The sequence below is a fragment of the Carcharhinus amblyrhynchos genome, chromosome 9 (genome assembly GCF_965287045.1).
Source record: "Carcharhinus amblyrhynchos chromosome 9, sCarAmb.v2.hapA, whole genome shotgun sequence".
NCBI lineage: Eukaryota > Metazoa > Chordata > Chondrichthyes > Carcharhiniformes > Carcharhinidae > Carcharhinus > Carcharhinus amblyrhynchos.
The window spans coordinates 42,551,545-42,566,343 of NC_137332.1; the positions used below are offsets into that span (position 1 = coordinate 42,551,545).

Genomic DNA, 14,799 nt, shown 5'->3' on the forward strand with positions numbered 1-14,799 from the left:
AATCAAACAATTATTAACTGAAGTAATTCTGCTTTTCTGAATTATGCGGAATGAAATTCTATGGCATGTAAACTTTTAAAACAGTTGACACAAGCAGTTTTTTTATATTATGAGCTAGAATTTATATAACATTTACTTTGTTTTTTCCAGAACAGCACTAAATAGTGAACATAGAAAACACTAAGCTCAAACTAGTAGGATGATGCACTTCATTGATTTTCCAAAGATAAAGAGGTGACAACATCTTCTCAACTTTATGATTACTTGAAATACTATCAATGGCAGGTATCATAAAAGGATGCATGGATTTTACTTTCAGTTATCATAAGGACTTCCTGTATCTTCCAATAACAAGGTGTGTTTTTCAGGTACATGAATAGGGAAGGAATAGAGGGATAAGGACCGAGTAAGGCAGAAGGTTTTTTTTAAGTTTAGTTAGGGCATCATGATCAGCACAGGTTTGGAGAGCCAAAGGGCCTGTTCCTGTGCTGTACTTTTCTTTGGTCTTTGTTCTTCTTTGTATTCCCTTTAGAGCTGGAGCATAAAGACATTTCTGAAAGATCCCCGAAGGCTATTACAATATACTGCCTGAAAGCAGCAAAAGAATGAAGTTCATTGCACAGAGATATAAAGCCACAAAAAGCTACACTGAATACAGAAAGGTTCAAAGCTGCCCACCTGTGGCTGTTGAGGGATATTTACAAAGCTGGGATCCCGTGGTCCAACACTCACGAATCGGTTTGCAGGGGAGGTGCTGGGTGTCGAGTAGGCTGTGAAGGGAAGGGATACATGCGTTCAGGAAGCAGCAGTGGGTTGCACACAAACAACAAACACCTTAAGCCTGACTGAAAGACAGCAGGGTCTGTAGAAGCACTCACCAAAAGATATGCCTGATACTCCTTTAACGTCTGATAATGGGTTTGAAGGTCAAAAAACTAGTTTCCAGTTAAAAAAGGGACACGTATACAGACAAGACCATGATCTTTTTTGAAGGGTTATAATTGCAGAGCTACAACAATCCCACATTGTAAAACAGTAGCTAAACTTCATTTATTTGAGAATATATTAAAATGGAAGCATGAATATAAAGGGTCACAGAAAGTATGACTGGTTAATATCCGTTATCTGTGATGAAAGGGAATGAGGAAGTGATATGAGTTAAGTGAGCTAAAACATAAACAATAGAATTCAAATGAAAATGTGAGTTAAAGTGTACAGTGAGGACAATGTCTCAGTATAGAAAATAATTAAACAAAAACTAATGATAGATAACTAACATTAAACTAGAACCTCTCGCAATAAAAGTAACTTGTCCCCTGTTCTCAAATATTTAAGACCTGTTCCTGTGCTCTTTCTGTCAATGTTTCATATGAATAATAAAAGCTAAATAAAGGGAAACAAGGCTTTTAAAAAAGGAATTTTACAGGAGTTTGATATTGCCTTGATTTGGTCTTGGATAAGAGTTACATGGCATTTAAAGACACTTAACTGGAAATTGTCAACTGAAAGAACCACAAATATTGGGGTAACAAGTGTCCTGGTCACTATATGTAGCAACATGATAAAAAAGATTTATGAAAATTTCCTTTGGGTATTTCTCATAAAATCAAAAATAGACTGTAAAAGAATGTGAGGAATTATTCTAAATATTATTACGTTGCTACAGGTAACAGCCAGAAGAATTCTTCTCTCAAATTCTTCCTCCAAGAAGTTGCCAAATAAAACTTTATTTAAAGCGTAGTAACATTCCTACAGTTTTCCTGGGCTAACAGTTTGCTGCAAACAAGTGAGCAGACTACAGTAAGAAAACCACCAAGATGCAAATGGTCTCTCATTGTTCCTGTTATCTCAGCTGACACAGCTTAGTTCAGTTGGTTGGGCGGCTAGCTAGTGATGCAGAGCGACACCAACAGTGCGGGTTCAATTTGTACCGGCTGAGGTTTATCATGAAGGTCCCACTTTCTCAACCTTGCTCTTCGCCTGAGGTGTGGTGACCCTCAGGTTAAATCACCACCAGTCAGCTCTCCCCCTCAAAGGGGAAAGCAGCCAATGCATTTTTTGAGGGGTGGCACGGTGGTACACACTGCTGCCTCACAGTGCCAGGGACCCAGGTTCAATTCTGGCCTTTGGTGACTGTCTCTGTGGAGTTTGCACATTCTCTCTGTGTCTGTGTGGGTTTTCTCTGGGTGCTCCAGTTTCCTCCCACTGTCCAAAGATGTCCGGGTTTGGTTGATTGGCCATGCTAAATTGTTCTTTACTGTCCCAATATGTGTAGCTTCAGGGGATTAGCAGGGTAAATACATGGAATTACGGAGATAGGGGATGGGTGGGATTGTTGTCGGTGCATGCTCAATGGACCGAATGGTCTCCTTTTTGCATTGGAAGGATTCTATGATTCTCTCCACTGATGATTTTATTAACTCATCGTTAATCAAATCACTCACCTCAGTCAAACATCACCAGAGATCCAGTGTATGCAGCGTGTGGACTGTTGATTGGTGATGCATTGTTGCAGTGATGGTGGGGGGGTGGTGTGTATGCATCAGCATTTGAAAGATCTGGAACAATCTGGATACTACAATACCGACTGTGGGTAGGAAAGTGAGAAAATAAATCTCAAGTTTCCTTACATGGGTTGGGGGGGGGGGGGGGGGGGGGAGGGGGTGGGGTTGGAAGTTTCAACTTGGAGCTTGATTGTTCCTCTTGGCTCCAAAATGTCTCAAAAGAAATCCTACAGACACTTATACTTCCTTGGGTGGCCTTTAGCAGTCCCTCTAAGGAATTCATGGGGCTTACTCTGGCCACTTATATGTTAAAATTGTAACTGGAGTCTAACTCAAGACTGCTATTTTGCAAAAGCAACATCTTGGTTTTAATATTCTCGTTGTTTCCAAATCCCTCACATTGCCAAGCCCCCCATCTCCCTAATTTCCTCCAACCTAACAATCCGCTGAAAAATCTCCATTTATCTAACTTCGCTGTCTTGAGTATCTCCAATTTTAATTGCTCCACCATTGGCTGTGCCTTCAGTTGCCTTGGGCCCAAGCTCTGAAATTCCTATGCCACTTTGCCTCTCTCCCGCACTTTCCTCCTTTAAGACACTACGCAAAACCTACCTTTTTGACCAACTGTTTGGCTATCTGACCAAGTGTCTCTTTACTTGGCTTTCTGTCATGCTTTTTTTATAACGCTATTGTGAAGCAGTGTGGGACATTTCATTACCATAAAGGTGCTAAGGTGTTGTTATTGCTGAAGTGTATTGGTGCCTATTTAAAGGTCTGCCTGAAAATAAGTATCTAAATGTCTTGCTTTCCTCTACTGGTCTCCCATTTAACAGGTGAGAAATGAGTGGTAGATGATGAGAAGTACCCATGTATATACAAAGGCACTTTGCTAATATATCCTTTGCCACAGTAATAGAACAACTTCTGAAGAGAAATATCAAGAAAACTGAACAATGTCACATTTTGGAATTTTTGTAGTTTGTGGGAGAAAAAGACAAACAAAAAGAAAATCATTTACAAATGGAAACAAAAGCAAAGTGTAATGTAAAGCATTTATCTAGAGGCCAGCAAACAGATAAACAGGAGGGGAGAAACATGTTATAGTCAAAGAAAACCAGAAATAAAACTCCAAATTTTTGATTCAGATGCATTACTTTGATGGGCAGCAAACTTAAAAAGTCAAAGGGTTAACCGACTTGTTTTCAACATGAATACATATCTAGAGAAACCTGACCTAATGCTTGGACCACTGTAGAAGGTCAGCATCACATATTTTCATACAATGTTACATGGGTTTTGCTCAAGTTAACTTACTGGGTGAAGTAGGTGATGCTGCTCCTCCATCTGTAGATGTGGTGGTTGGTTTTGTGTCTGGCACTGGCAGAGGCACAGGCCTAGCCATAGGTGGAGGAGGTGGGGGTGGCAACATTGGGGTGGGAAGGAATGGATTATGGACTTTGCCTTGGCTGCTTCCATTGGGCTGTGGGACAGAGTGAAAGTAATAACAAGTCAAAATGACAGCTGGAAAAGTCTTTGTAAGCAATGATTACAGTTAATGGAGGCATCAGCATACAAGCATTGTGATATTGAAGGAAGTTAAATTACAGAATTTCTCTTTCTCAAACTATCCACACTGTTAATTAATTGGTGACTGTTCTTTTTGTCAAACTCTCTACATGGTTCAGCCAACAGTAAGAGTAATGCGCCATCCAGCCTGGACAAGCTGGGAACCCAATATTATATTTGACGTTTGATATTAATAATTGATCTTATACCTTGCAGCATTACCAATTTAATAACATCTCTATTTTCAGTACACAGCTGTACCACAGTTGATATATTCAGTATTAAATACTGCAGAGAAATGGGCACAAAAAGCATGAGTAAGTCTTTAGCTATCCCCACAGATGGTTTACCTAATAACTTAAGCAGCTGACAATCTTATGCCCAAAGGTGGAGAACAAATATGTTCTTTAATCACTTCAGTGAAATGCAGATGAAATTGTGGAAGCGAATGCCATCCGTAAATACTAAGAAATACTATTTCATCAGTGACTCAAAGGTAGCAACCAATCAAATGCAACCATATTAATTATCTTTTCACATCTTGGAAGCCGTACAACATACTAAATACCTCTTCATGACAGATACCATAGCAGTCAGATAATTTATAATTATATAATGTGTGACATCAATTTGTTCAGAAGCACTGACATGGGCAATTATGCAGTGGTGGCAGTCAGCATCGTGTGTTCTCTACCCAGAGGCAAGTTCTTGGCTCAAGGTTGCCTTTCCATGTCATCTATCCTGGGCCAGTCTTTTCATTTGCCAATAACTTTCCAATTTTCAGGCCATGCAGCATTGTTATTCTCCTCCTTTTTATTCCACTTTTTCCTTGAGCGCTTCCTTCCATGGCATCTCTGACAAGTTTCCTCTTAGGATGCATTCTCGCTACACTCTCAGTCTGTTTGTTAGATCACTCTCCACAGCATTTTTTCGTTCAACTAATCCTTTCCATTCTCCTTCAAACTCACCTTTCTATTCTAGTTAGCAAGTTGGTCTTCTCTTTCTGTAAGATCCAAGTATCAATATCCATACAACACACTCCAAATTAAGCTCTGCACAAGTTGTTTCCTGAGTTATCCGTTCAGTTTTCCAGTTGGCAATTGTCTCTTTTCATAAAATAGTCTTCCCCATGCTATCCTACTTTGTGGCACCTTTCATGTGCCGATATTATGCTTCCTTATATCTTGATATGTTCCAGTTCTTTTGAGGTATGCATCTCTTTGATTTTGCCAATGTTCCCTTTCATTCTGAAGTTCATACCTGCTATGACCATTTACTAGTCCTTGCAACCCTTCTTTTGTCTTGCTGCTAACACTTCGACATCTGCCAACCCAACTGATGCTATCATTCTTCTCCCAATCTCAATGCCAGATTCTGAGTCTTCTAATGCTTCTTTGGTCATTGCTTCTGCGTCGACATTGAAGAGGAATGATGACAAACAATACTCTTGTCAAACACTCTTACAATTACCCACAGTTCCAACTCTTCATCGGTTATTCTCACTCATGCTGTTTGCCCCATGTACAGGTTTCATAGGAGTCGTCATTCTTTTCAGTCTACTCCAATGTCTTTTAGCACTGTTGGAGCTTAATTCAGTCAAGCTGACTGAACGCAATTTCAAAATCTGCAGTCAATTAATTCCTGGCCAAATTTTGCATTGCGCTCACTCATTCACCTGTTTGTTTCTCTCTTCCCTCTTCGTCCCTAGAATCCTAACTGGTCATCTCCAGCGCAGTTTTGTGCCTTCCCATCCACTCTAGTTATTACAATTCTCAACACAGCCTTTGGTACATGGACAATCAGATTAATTGTACAAAAGTCAGAACATTGGCTTTGATCATTATTGTCTGCATTCTGGTCATTCTCCTGATGAGTAAACATCTTTGCACAGCTTAGTAAACATTGATGTTAATTTCTTTCTCTATTTTTAAATCAAATCTGCAGGTATTTCATTTACTCCAGCAATTTTTTCCAGATTTATTTAATTTATTGTTGCTCTTATTGGACTTTCTAATACTTGCATATAAATTAGGAGTAGGCCATTCAGCTCCTTAGCCTGCTTGATCATTCGATAAATCATGACTGATCTGGTGGCCTTGACTTTCTACTCTTATACCCTTTGATTTTCTTGTCAGTCAAGAATCCATCCAACTCTGTCTTAAAATGATTCAACGACCCTGCCTCTACTGCTCTCTGGAGAAGAGGATTCCATAGACAAATGTTCTCATCTTACCGGCATCATTACGTCCCCACTCCCAAAAACATTTTAAGTGTAAGAGAATTCAGTGAGAACCTCCCTAGGCTCCAAAAGAATTTTGAAGTATGGGAGAATTGTGGACTGAATCACACCAAACCACCCAATTGGAATCTCACGTCTTCCTGCTGGGGACAAGACTTAGAAATACTTTGGGAGAATTCCATCATTGTTTTCAACCCTTTACACCACTTATTTCCTTTGCTTTTGCATTCATACGGTCTATCCTTCCGAGTTGATCCAATTCTTCTGAGTATATCACACTATTCTTTTAACAATGTTCTTGTGTTTATCCTGATGTTTGTCTTAATTCATTATTAAATAATTTTGTATTACGGTTTGCCTTCTTCAGTATTGATATTCTTCCATTTGATCCTTTCTTCCATCTTTCACGACATGGCATTCATAACCTACGGTTTCTTCATCCTTTTTCCTCTTGAACCCCTTTGCTATCCTTTCCCTTGACAGATTTATTAATGTTTCTGTTGTTCACGAGAGTTAGTTTACTTACTTTACAAATTCTTCATTATCATCTTTCAGCTTCTCTAGCTTCCACTGTCTTCCACATATCAAACCTTGGACCTTCTTTAGCTTCCACTGTTTCCATTTACACAAGATTATGATCTGATTCTGCGTCAGTCTCTGCATGAGCTTTTGAGTTCCAAACCTTTATCTTTGTTGTAAAATTATATTGTCCAGTTGAAATCTTCCTGTATTGTCAATCATTTTCTACCTGCATTGTCTTCTTCTATGGTGCCTAAACTATGCGTTTGTGATTATGAATCCTGCTCTTCTGCAAAAACCTCGCTCATTTCTTTCTCGAAGACCATACGGTCCTGCTTTTTGCCATTTCTTCCTTCTCCAACAATACTGTTTCGTTCTCCAATAATAATCACATAGCTCTTTGCACTCTTCATTCAATTAGATGTTCAATCCTACCATATGTTCCATCGACTTCCTCACCTGGACGTTTGCTGCTGGACATGTGTACCTAAATGATAGTAATGTTGACCGCTCGGCCTTTCAAAATCATGAGCATCTGTTTCACATTTCACCTCACTCACACATTTGGCAGCTTCCTTGTCGAGTATTACTGCTATTCACTGTTCCTTTTCTTCTTCTCCTCCTGAGTATATCATTCTCACTTCATCGCTCAGTAAGTCACCTTCTCCTGACAACCCTACTGGACTTAACCTCGGATGCTTTGCTTTAGATTCTTTAGCTTCCCTTTCCATTCGTTGTTCATACATTCCACATTCCTATTCTTAAGATGCTGTCAAGCTTGTATATGTGAGAATTTTGCTGGTTGGCAACCTGGAAGGCCTAACTTCCTCCCTTGCCAAACATAACATCCTTTGATTGGGATTATCAGTCTATGCTGTCAGTGTTGATTTGTGCTGATGGCAGCTTCAGCCATTTTCTCGGCTATTTTCAGTAGTAGTTCGCCACTGTCTTCCACTGTGGTGTTGGTTTAGTCATCAACAGCTTGACCATTGTAACAAGTTGTGCCAGACTACAATGGTACCAGTAACAGACCTCGCACATTTGACAAAGTGCAGGAATTCACCAAGTCTTTTTAAACAGCACCTTCAAACTCATGACTGCTGCCATCTAGAAGGACAAGAACAGCAGATATCTGGGAACACGATCACCTACAAGTTCCTCTTCAAGAGGCTCCCCATCCTGAGTTGGAAATATATCACTGTTTCTTCACCATCGCTGGGTCAAAATCCTGGAACTCCCTCCCTATCAGCACTGTGGATATACCCACATTGCCTGGAGTACAACAGTTCAAGAAGGCAGCACACCACCATCTTCTCATGGGTAATTACAGATGGGCCACAAATGCAGGCCCAACCAGTGAAGTCCACATCCTTTGAATGTATGAAAAAAAGTATAATACCTAAAATGATGTATCCTATTCCACTCAAAAATATTTGTTTTCTATTAAAGTAGGAAAGAAACCTGCTGATTAAATTCATTAATGCTCCAACTACTATTATAATGTCTTTAAGGTCAAAAGTCATAGCGAGGGGGATTGAATATAAAAGTAGGGAGGTCTTGCTGCAGCTGTATAGGGCATTGGTGAGGCCGCAGCTGGAGTACTGTGTGCAGTTTTGGGCGCCGCACCTGCGCAAGGATATTTTGGCCCTGGAGGGAGTGCAGAGGAGGTTTACTAGGCTGATACCGGAGTTGAGGGGATTGAGCTATGAGGAGAGGCTGAATAAACTGGGCTTGTACTCGTTAGAGTTTAGAAGAATGAGGGGAGATCTCATTGAGACGTATAAGATGATGAATGGGATGGATAGGATAGAGGTGGAGAGACTCTTCCCGCTCAAAAAAGACAGTAGGACTAGGGGGCACAGCCTCAAGATAAAGGGGAGGCGGTTTAGAACGGAGTTGAGGAGGAACTTCTTCACTCAAAGGGTGGTGAATCTCTGGAATTCTCTGCCCGTTGAAGTGGTGGAGGCTGCCTCGCTAAATATTTTTAAGAAGCGGGTTGATGGGTTCTTGATAAGAGAGGGGATTAAGGGTTATGGGGAGAGGGCGGGAAAGTGGAACTGAGCTACCACAGATCAGCCATGATCTTATTGAATGGCGGGGCAGGCTCGAAGGGCTAGATGGCCTACTCCTGCTCCTATTTCTTATGTTCTTATGTTCTTAAAAGTCCATGATTCAGTTCTAACCAGCTTCAATTCACTTCTGGAATGGATAAGGGATTCCAAAATGTCACAAATTCCCAACTACCTGTTCCCGTACTCATCAGTGACATTATGAAAAAATTTCCACCTAAAAGGTACAAATCAGGAGTGTGATGGAATACTCTCTACATACTAGATGAATACAGCACAGATCCAAAAAAGCTCAAGAGGTTCGACCCCATCCAGCAACCTCAATCTTGAAGTCTTAATCATTCCACTATTGATGCACCATAGTTGCAGTATGTGCATCTACAAATTGCACACCTTTCAAATCTGTGACCTCTATCACCTAGAAACATCAGAGCAGCAAATCCATGTGAACACCATCACTTCCAAATTTCTCTCCAGGCCCCATACCATCTTAACTTGGAAATATGCGGCTGTTCCTTCATTGTCACTAAGTCAAAATCCTGAAACTGCCTACCCAACAGCATGGTAGGAATACTTCACCACAATATGACTCACCACCAACTGGTCAAGGACAATTAGTGATTGGCATACATGCTGGCCTTCCCAGTCATGCCCACATCCTGTGAGTGAATAAATCAGAAATAGTCATGTTCCATTGGCATGGACTAGCACAGATGTAAGGTAAATGTGCCTATTTCAGCAGCACTTCTATCATCACAAAGCCGTGCAGCATTCACTGCAACAGTGTCTATAACTTTGAATTCTCAGAAAACACAGCATATGATCCTCTACCACTGGTGAACTCTCAGTCACACTCACTGAAGCAAATGGATAATGAAATAAAAACAGAAAATACAGAAAACACTAAGTCGATCAGCCAGCATCTGCAGACCTAAATAGAATTAATGTTTCAGGTCGCTGATCCATCATCAGAACTGGTGTCATCAGTTGTTGCATGCAGGTATTGGCCGAATTCTCCAGTCTCTCATACCCCACTACTGTAGCCAGTGAGAACGGAGAATTTGGCACTCAGCTAAATCTCCGTTCACACTAGCAGGACCGGATAATCTCAGCAGTGGGCAAGGTTGGAGAATTCTGGCCAGTGAGTCTTCTGTATCAAATACAGCTTTTCAGTTGGCTTTGCAACTACCCATCCATGCTATACCTTAAACCAGAGACAAACAAAGTAGTATAGCAAATGCTTGGGAAGCAAAGAAAATGGCACAGCACAAAAGAAGGAAACAGATTAAGATGTCTAGAAGTAGCACACTCCAGTTCAATTAAATTAATTCACTTGTGATATGTCTTGCAGACTGTCATTTCGTTATTGTGCAGAAGACAATGTCAGTTGACCAAATGCAAATCAAACCAAACATATGCAATGCATATGAAAAACTAAACGGCACAGGCAAATAATAATAGTTCAGTAATCATAAGTACAGCCAAAAGAATATAATAGAGCTCAATTAATGTAATGCTCTCTGAAGGAATGAGACAATGAGACCTTTGTAAACCCGTCTGTCTCTGTCTTTCCCTGTGTCTGCAGTGACGATTCTGCTGCTGTATATCATCTTTTTAATAATTTTTTAGCTATTTTTGTCTAGGTAGGTTATGAAGCATTTTCTATAGCAATATTGTGTAGCATCGGAACATAGAATAGTAGTGTACAGAAGGCTGCTATTTCACTAATGGAGTCTGCGCTTGTTCTTTTGAATATCTGATAAAAAGTCATTGACTCTGTTTCTCTCTCTCCACAGATGCTGCCAGGCCTGTTGACTATTTGAATCATTTTCTGTTTTTATTTCAGATGTCTAGCATCTGCAATATTTGACATTTTGCACTGGTGATATGATTATGCCAATTACAAGAGATTAGATTCACAAATTAGCTTTTTAAATATGTTATGTTGCAGCCAACAACCAGGTGGCATTCTCACCTACCTCAGTTCAAATCAGAATCTTGGTGTAATCTGTGGCCTGTTTTTACACATCACAGAACAAAAATGGAAATGTCTATACACTGACAGGATTAAATCTTCTATCCTTTCACACCTTCTTTGTTTTGTAGAAAATAGTAGTTGAAGACCAAGATGATTAAGGTGCGTGGCATCCTTGAAAGTGGATAAATCATTAGGCCTGGATGACATGTATTTCAGGTTGCTAAGGACATAGTGGAGATTTTGACTGGCACTTTCCAAACTGCTCTGACGCCTGGAGTGATGCCAGAGAACTGGAGGAGTGCTAACACTGTACTATTCTTTTTAAAAGCAAGGAAGGGCTAGCCAGAGAAATTACAGGCCAGCTAAACTAACCTTGGTATTTATTGAAAAAAAATTCTGAGAGAGAGCAAAATAGTCCTTTAGATGGTACAGATTAAGCAAGGTTAGTCAGATTGAATTTGTTATGTTATTTTTAAAATTCATTTATGGGATATGAGCATTGGTGGCAAGACCAGCATTGGGTGCCCATCCCTAATTGCTCGAGTGGCTTCCTAGGCCATTTACAAGTCAACCACATTGCTCTGGGTCTGGGGACACATGTAGGCCAGACCAGGTAAAGACAGCAGATTTCCTTCCCTGAAGGGTATTCGTGAACCAGATGGGATTTTAATGACAATCGACAAGGTTTCATGGTCATCATTACTCTTTTAATTCCAGATTTTACACGATAAATGGGAGAATTCTGAGAGGTGTGGCGGAACAACAGGACCTGGAAAGTTTGTTTACAAATTCCCGATGGTAGCAGGACAGGTAAAGTGCTTAAGGAGGTATACAAGATAATTTCCCTTTTTAACCATGGTCTAGAGAAGAGGAAGGAGATTATGCTGGAACTGTATAGACTGCAGGTATAGTGTTCACAGTTCAGGTACTCACAGTGCAGGAAGGATGTGGTTGCACAAGTGAGTACAGAAGAGATTTAAAAAGATGTTGCCATAATTCGATGATTGTATAATGGAGACCTTTAGCAATGAGGTAAGATTCAATATGCTGTGCTTGTTTTCTTTGGAATGGAGGAGGCCCAAGGGGACATTTAATTAACGTGTATACATTTATGAGGGACCTAAATGGAGTGGATAAGAAGGACCTATTTCCAATAGCAGAGATCAATATTTAAAATAATATTTAGAAGGATTAGAGGAGAGTTGAGGAGTTTTTTTTTTAAACGTGCTGCAGATCTGGAACTCATTGCCTGAAAGAGTGGTAGGAGCAGAATCCCTTCGTTCCATTTAAATATGACTTGGTTATGCACTCGCTGTGTCATTACCTACAGGGTTATTAATCAAGACCTGAGATGTGGGAAAAGGCTGGGTAGCTTTTTTTCAGCTGGCATGGACATGTTCTGTGCTGTAAATGCTTTTTGTTTCCATGGTGCTAACATACCATTCTTCTTCTGCTTTTTTCATGAGATCTGTGTGTTGTCTTCAAATAATGGGAACCGACCATTCAGGAAACAGGTCTAATTAATTGTATTATTTTCATATGTTTCCAGCATTACAGTTAGCAGTTTGATTGCTGAAATTACAAGCAAATTTTGTATTTGGCCGTGGAGTATGTAGGTTTTGTAATAATGAAGTAAAGAACACAAAGTTCAAGTTGCAGATCTTCTTCAAGGTTCCTCATTCAGAGCATTCCATCAAGAATCCCTTCTGAACTCAGAAAACCTGACAATACTGCATTGACTGGCCAGTCATTTCCCTGACTGGGAGAAGCTATGAAGAAAGTTTTAACGACTTGACAAAGTGCTTGAAGATATACTAATTAATAACATGCTGTCTCAATAGGAGTATAGGAGATATATTTGCACTGTTCTTTTAGCTTTTTTTTAAGTAAACTTAAATTTAAGTAAAATTAATTGAATAGAAAACTGGGCCAGGTGCAACACAAGCTGTTGATTCACTATTGGTCATATTGTGCTATTGTCCAAGACAAATTTACATTTAGCAATAATAACTGGTAACTACGATACAAGACATCAACAGCAATTTGCTTTCCATCTCTCTCCGCACATTTTGCTTTTCCAACCAAACTTTCTCTTGCGCTTTCCCAAGGTGTGAAAAACCATAGCACTGTCTCCCACAAACCATTCTCTGGAATCATTACATCCGTTAAAACACTGTACCTGACAATTAGAGAAAAGTCAAAGCTCCAATACATTATTGACTTCTGTAATGGTCTCTTTGGCAGCAATGGTTTGAATGTTGCTAATGACTCCTGTGCATAATAGCCTTCATAGTCTTCTGCTTCCCTCAATTGCTCCTTTTGATGAGCTCCATTATCTATGGTAGCATTGTGTAGCATGTGGCACAATGTCACAATGTTGCCCGTCATCTCCATGGAACACTGTAAGGATCTCCTGATGCATGCAAGCATCTGAACCATTATTTAACTTCTCAAACCCACTCTCTGCAAGGGTCCTCATCTGTGAATGCGTACTGCTGAATCTAACCTCTGCTGGGTTTTGGAGTTTTGGAGTTTATGCATTAGGCATTCTTCATAACACAGCTTGCAGTTATGAGCAACTATCAATCTTCCTTTCCTTCGTCTTTAAAGAGTTGTCTAACATTGAATTGCTTCAGAATGAAAACATTATGTGTATTCCCAAGGAAGTGTACATTAACATGCAAAACTTTCTGGCAGTAGTAATAAACTATTTGCATGTTCCTGGAATGATATTTCTTTGGATTTATGGATGCCAAGGAATTGTTGGCAGTGCTCAGATGGCTATATGCATACAGTCAATGATGCTCTGTAACTCAGGAAAGTGAGCCACGTGTGAAAACTGTACCCTCTCTCTTCCTACAGGTTCATTCTGATGTGTACATTGGTGAGTCTGTGGAGAAACAGAGTTTTAATTGTGCTCTCTTTGTGGCAGTGAACATCAATGTAATTGATTCCACTGATATTCCCCAAAACATAAGATTAAGGGCAATAGGGACATTCACAATTGGCAGGAGACTATGGACCAGATAGTATCCTAAAAATAAGAGCTTCTTTACCGAGTCTCAGCGTTTTATCATACTGTTCCTGCTGTAGAGTTCAAATATCCACACCTGCTGTGGTTGATTCATTCTCTAGATAGTTTCTCGTTAGTTGTACATCATTCTTGGACTCTATATTCCTATGTTAAGTTCTCCTCTGATTCTGGTTTCATTATGCATTAACTGGCAACGGTTTCATAGAAGCCCTACAGTACAAAAAGGAGTCCATTTGGCCCATCGAATCTGTACCGACCACAATCCCACCCAGGCCCTATTTCCATAACCCACATATTTATCCTGCTAATCCCCCGACACAAAGGTCAATTTATCATGACCAATCAACTCAATCTGCACACCTTTGGACTGTGGAAGGAAACCGGACCACCCAGAGGAAACCCACGCAGACACAGGGAGAACATGCAAACTCCACACAGATAGTGACCAAGGCCGGAATCGAACCTGAGTCCCTGTCGCTATGAGGCAGCAGTGCTAACCACTGTGCCACCGTGGTGAATACCGCGGGATGAATATCCTCACAACTCTGATCACCTGTCAGTGAAATTATGAAATATTTCCTCTTCGTTTATGAACTAATGTATAGGTATAACAGTGATTAGTGAACCCAATCATTGTGCTACCCCTGAAGAAAGTAAAAACACATAGCCAGGATTCTGATCAGAGATCAGGCAGCAAGCCAGAGTTTCTGATTAGACATTGGGTGGAATTTTCTGGTCCTGCTCACCACGGGATCAGTAGTGGGAAGGACACGGGATATGTAAAGGTCTGTTTGACTTCAGGCAGAATTTTCCAGCTTGGGGTGAGTGCGACCGGAAAATCCCGCCCACTGCTTGGAAATTTGGTACGTGACATCAAAAGCTATTTTTCC

The 14,799-nt window shown here is 40.3% G+C and overlaps 1 protein-coding gene across 13 annotated transcripts in view; it reads right to left on the bottom strand.

Annotated features, from left to right (window-relative positions):
• Nucleotides 1-14,799, bottom strand: part of nfia (nuclear factor I/A) — a 699,967-nt gene that overhangs the window by 49,009 nt on the left and 636,159 nt on the right. For 11 of the 13 annotated variants that reach the window (XM_080195530.1, XM_080195522.1, XM_080195519.1 and 8 more), the window contains 2 exons: nt 3,819-3,984; nt 679-770 (listed from right to left, as the gene is read on the bottom strand). The exons of 1 other annotated variant lie outside the window; for it this stretch is intronic. In XM_080195530.1, coding sequence (XP_080051656.1) covers nt 679-770; nt 3,819-3,984 — 258 coding nt within the window. The remainder of the gene's footprint in view (nt 1-678; nt 771-3,818; nt 3,985-14,799) is intronic. One more of the 13 variants, XM_080195529.1, reaches the window with a different exon arrangement.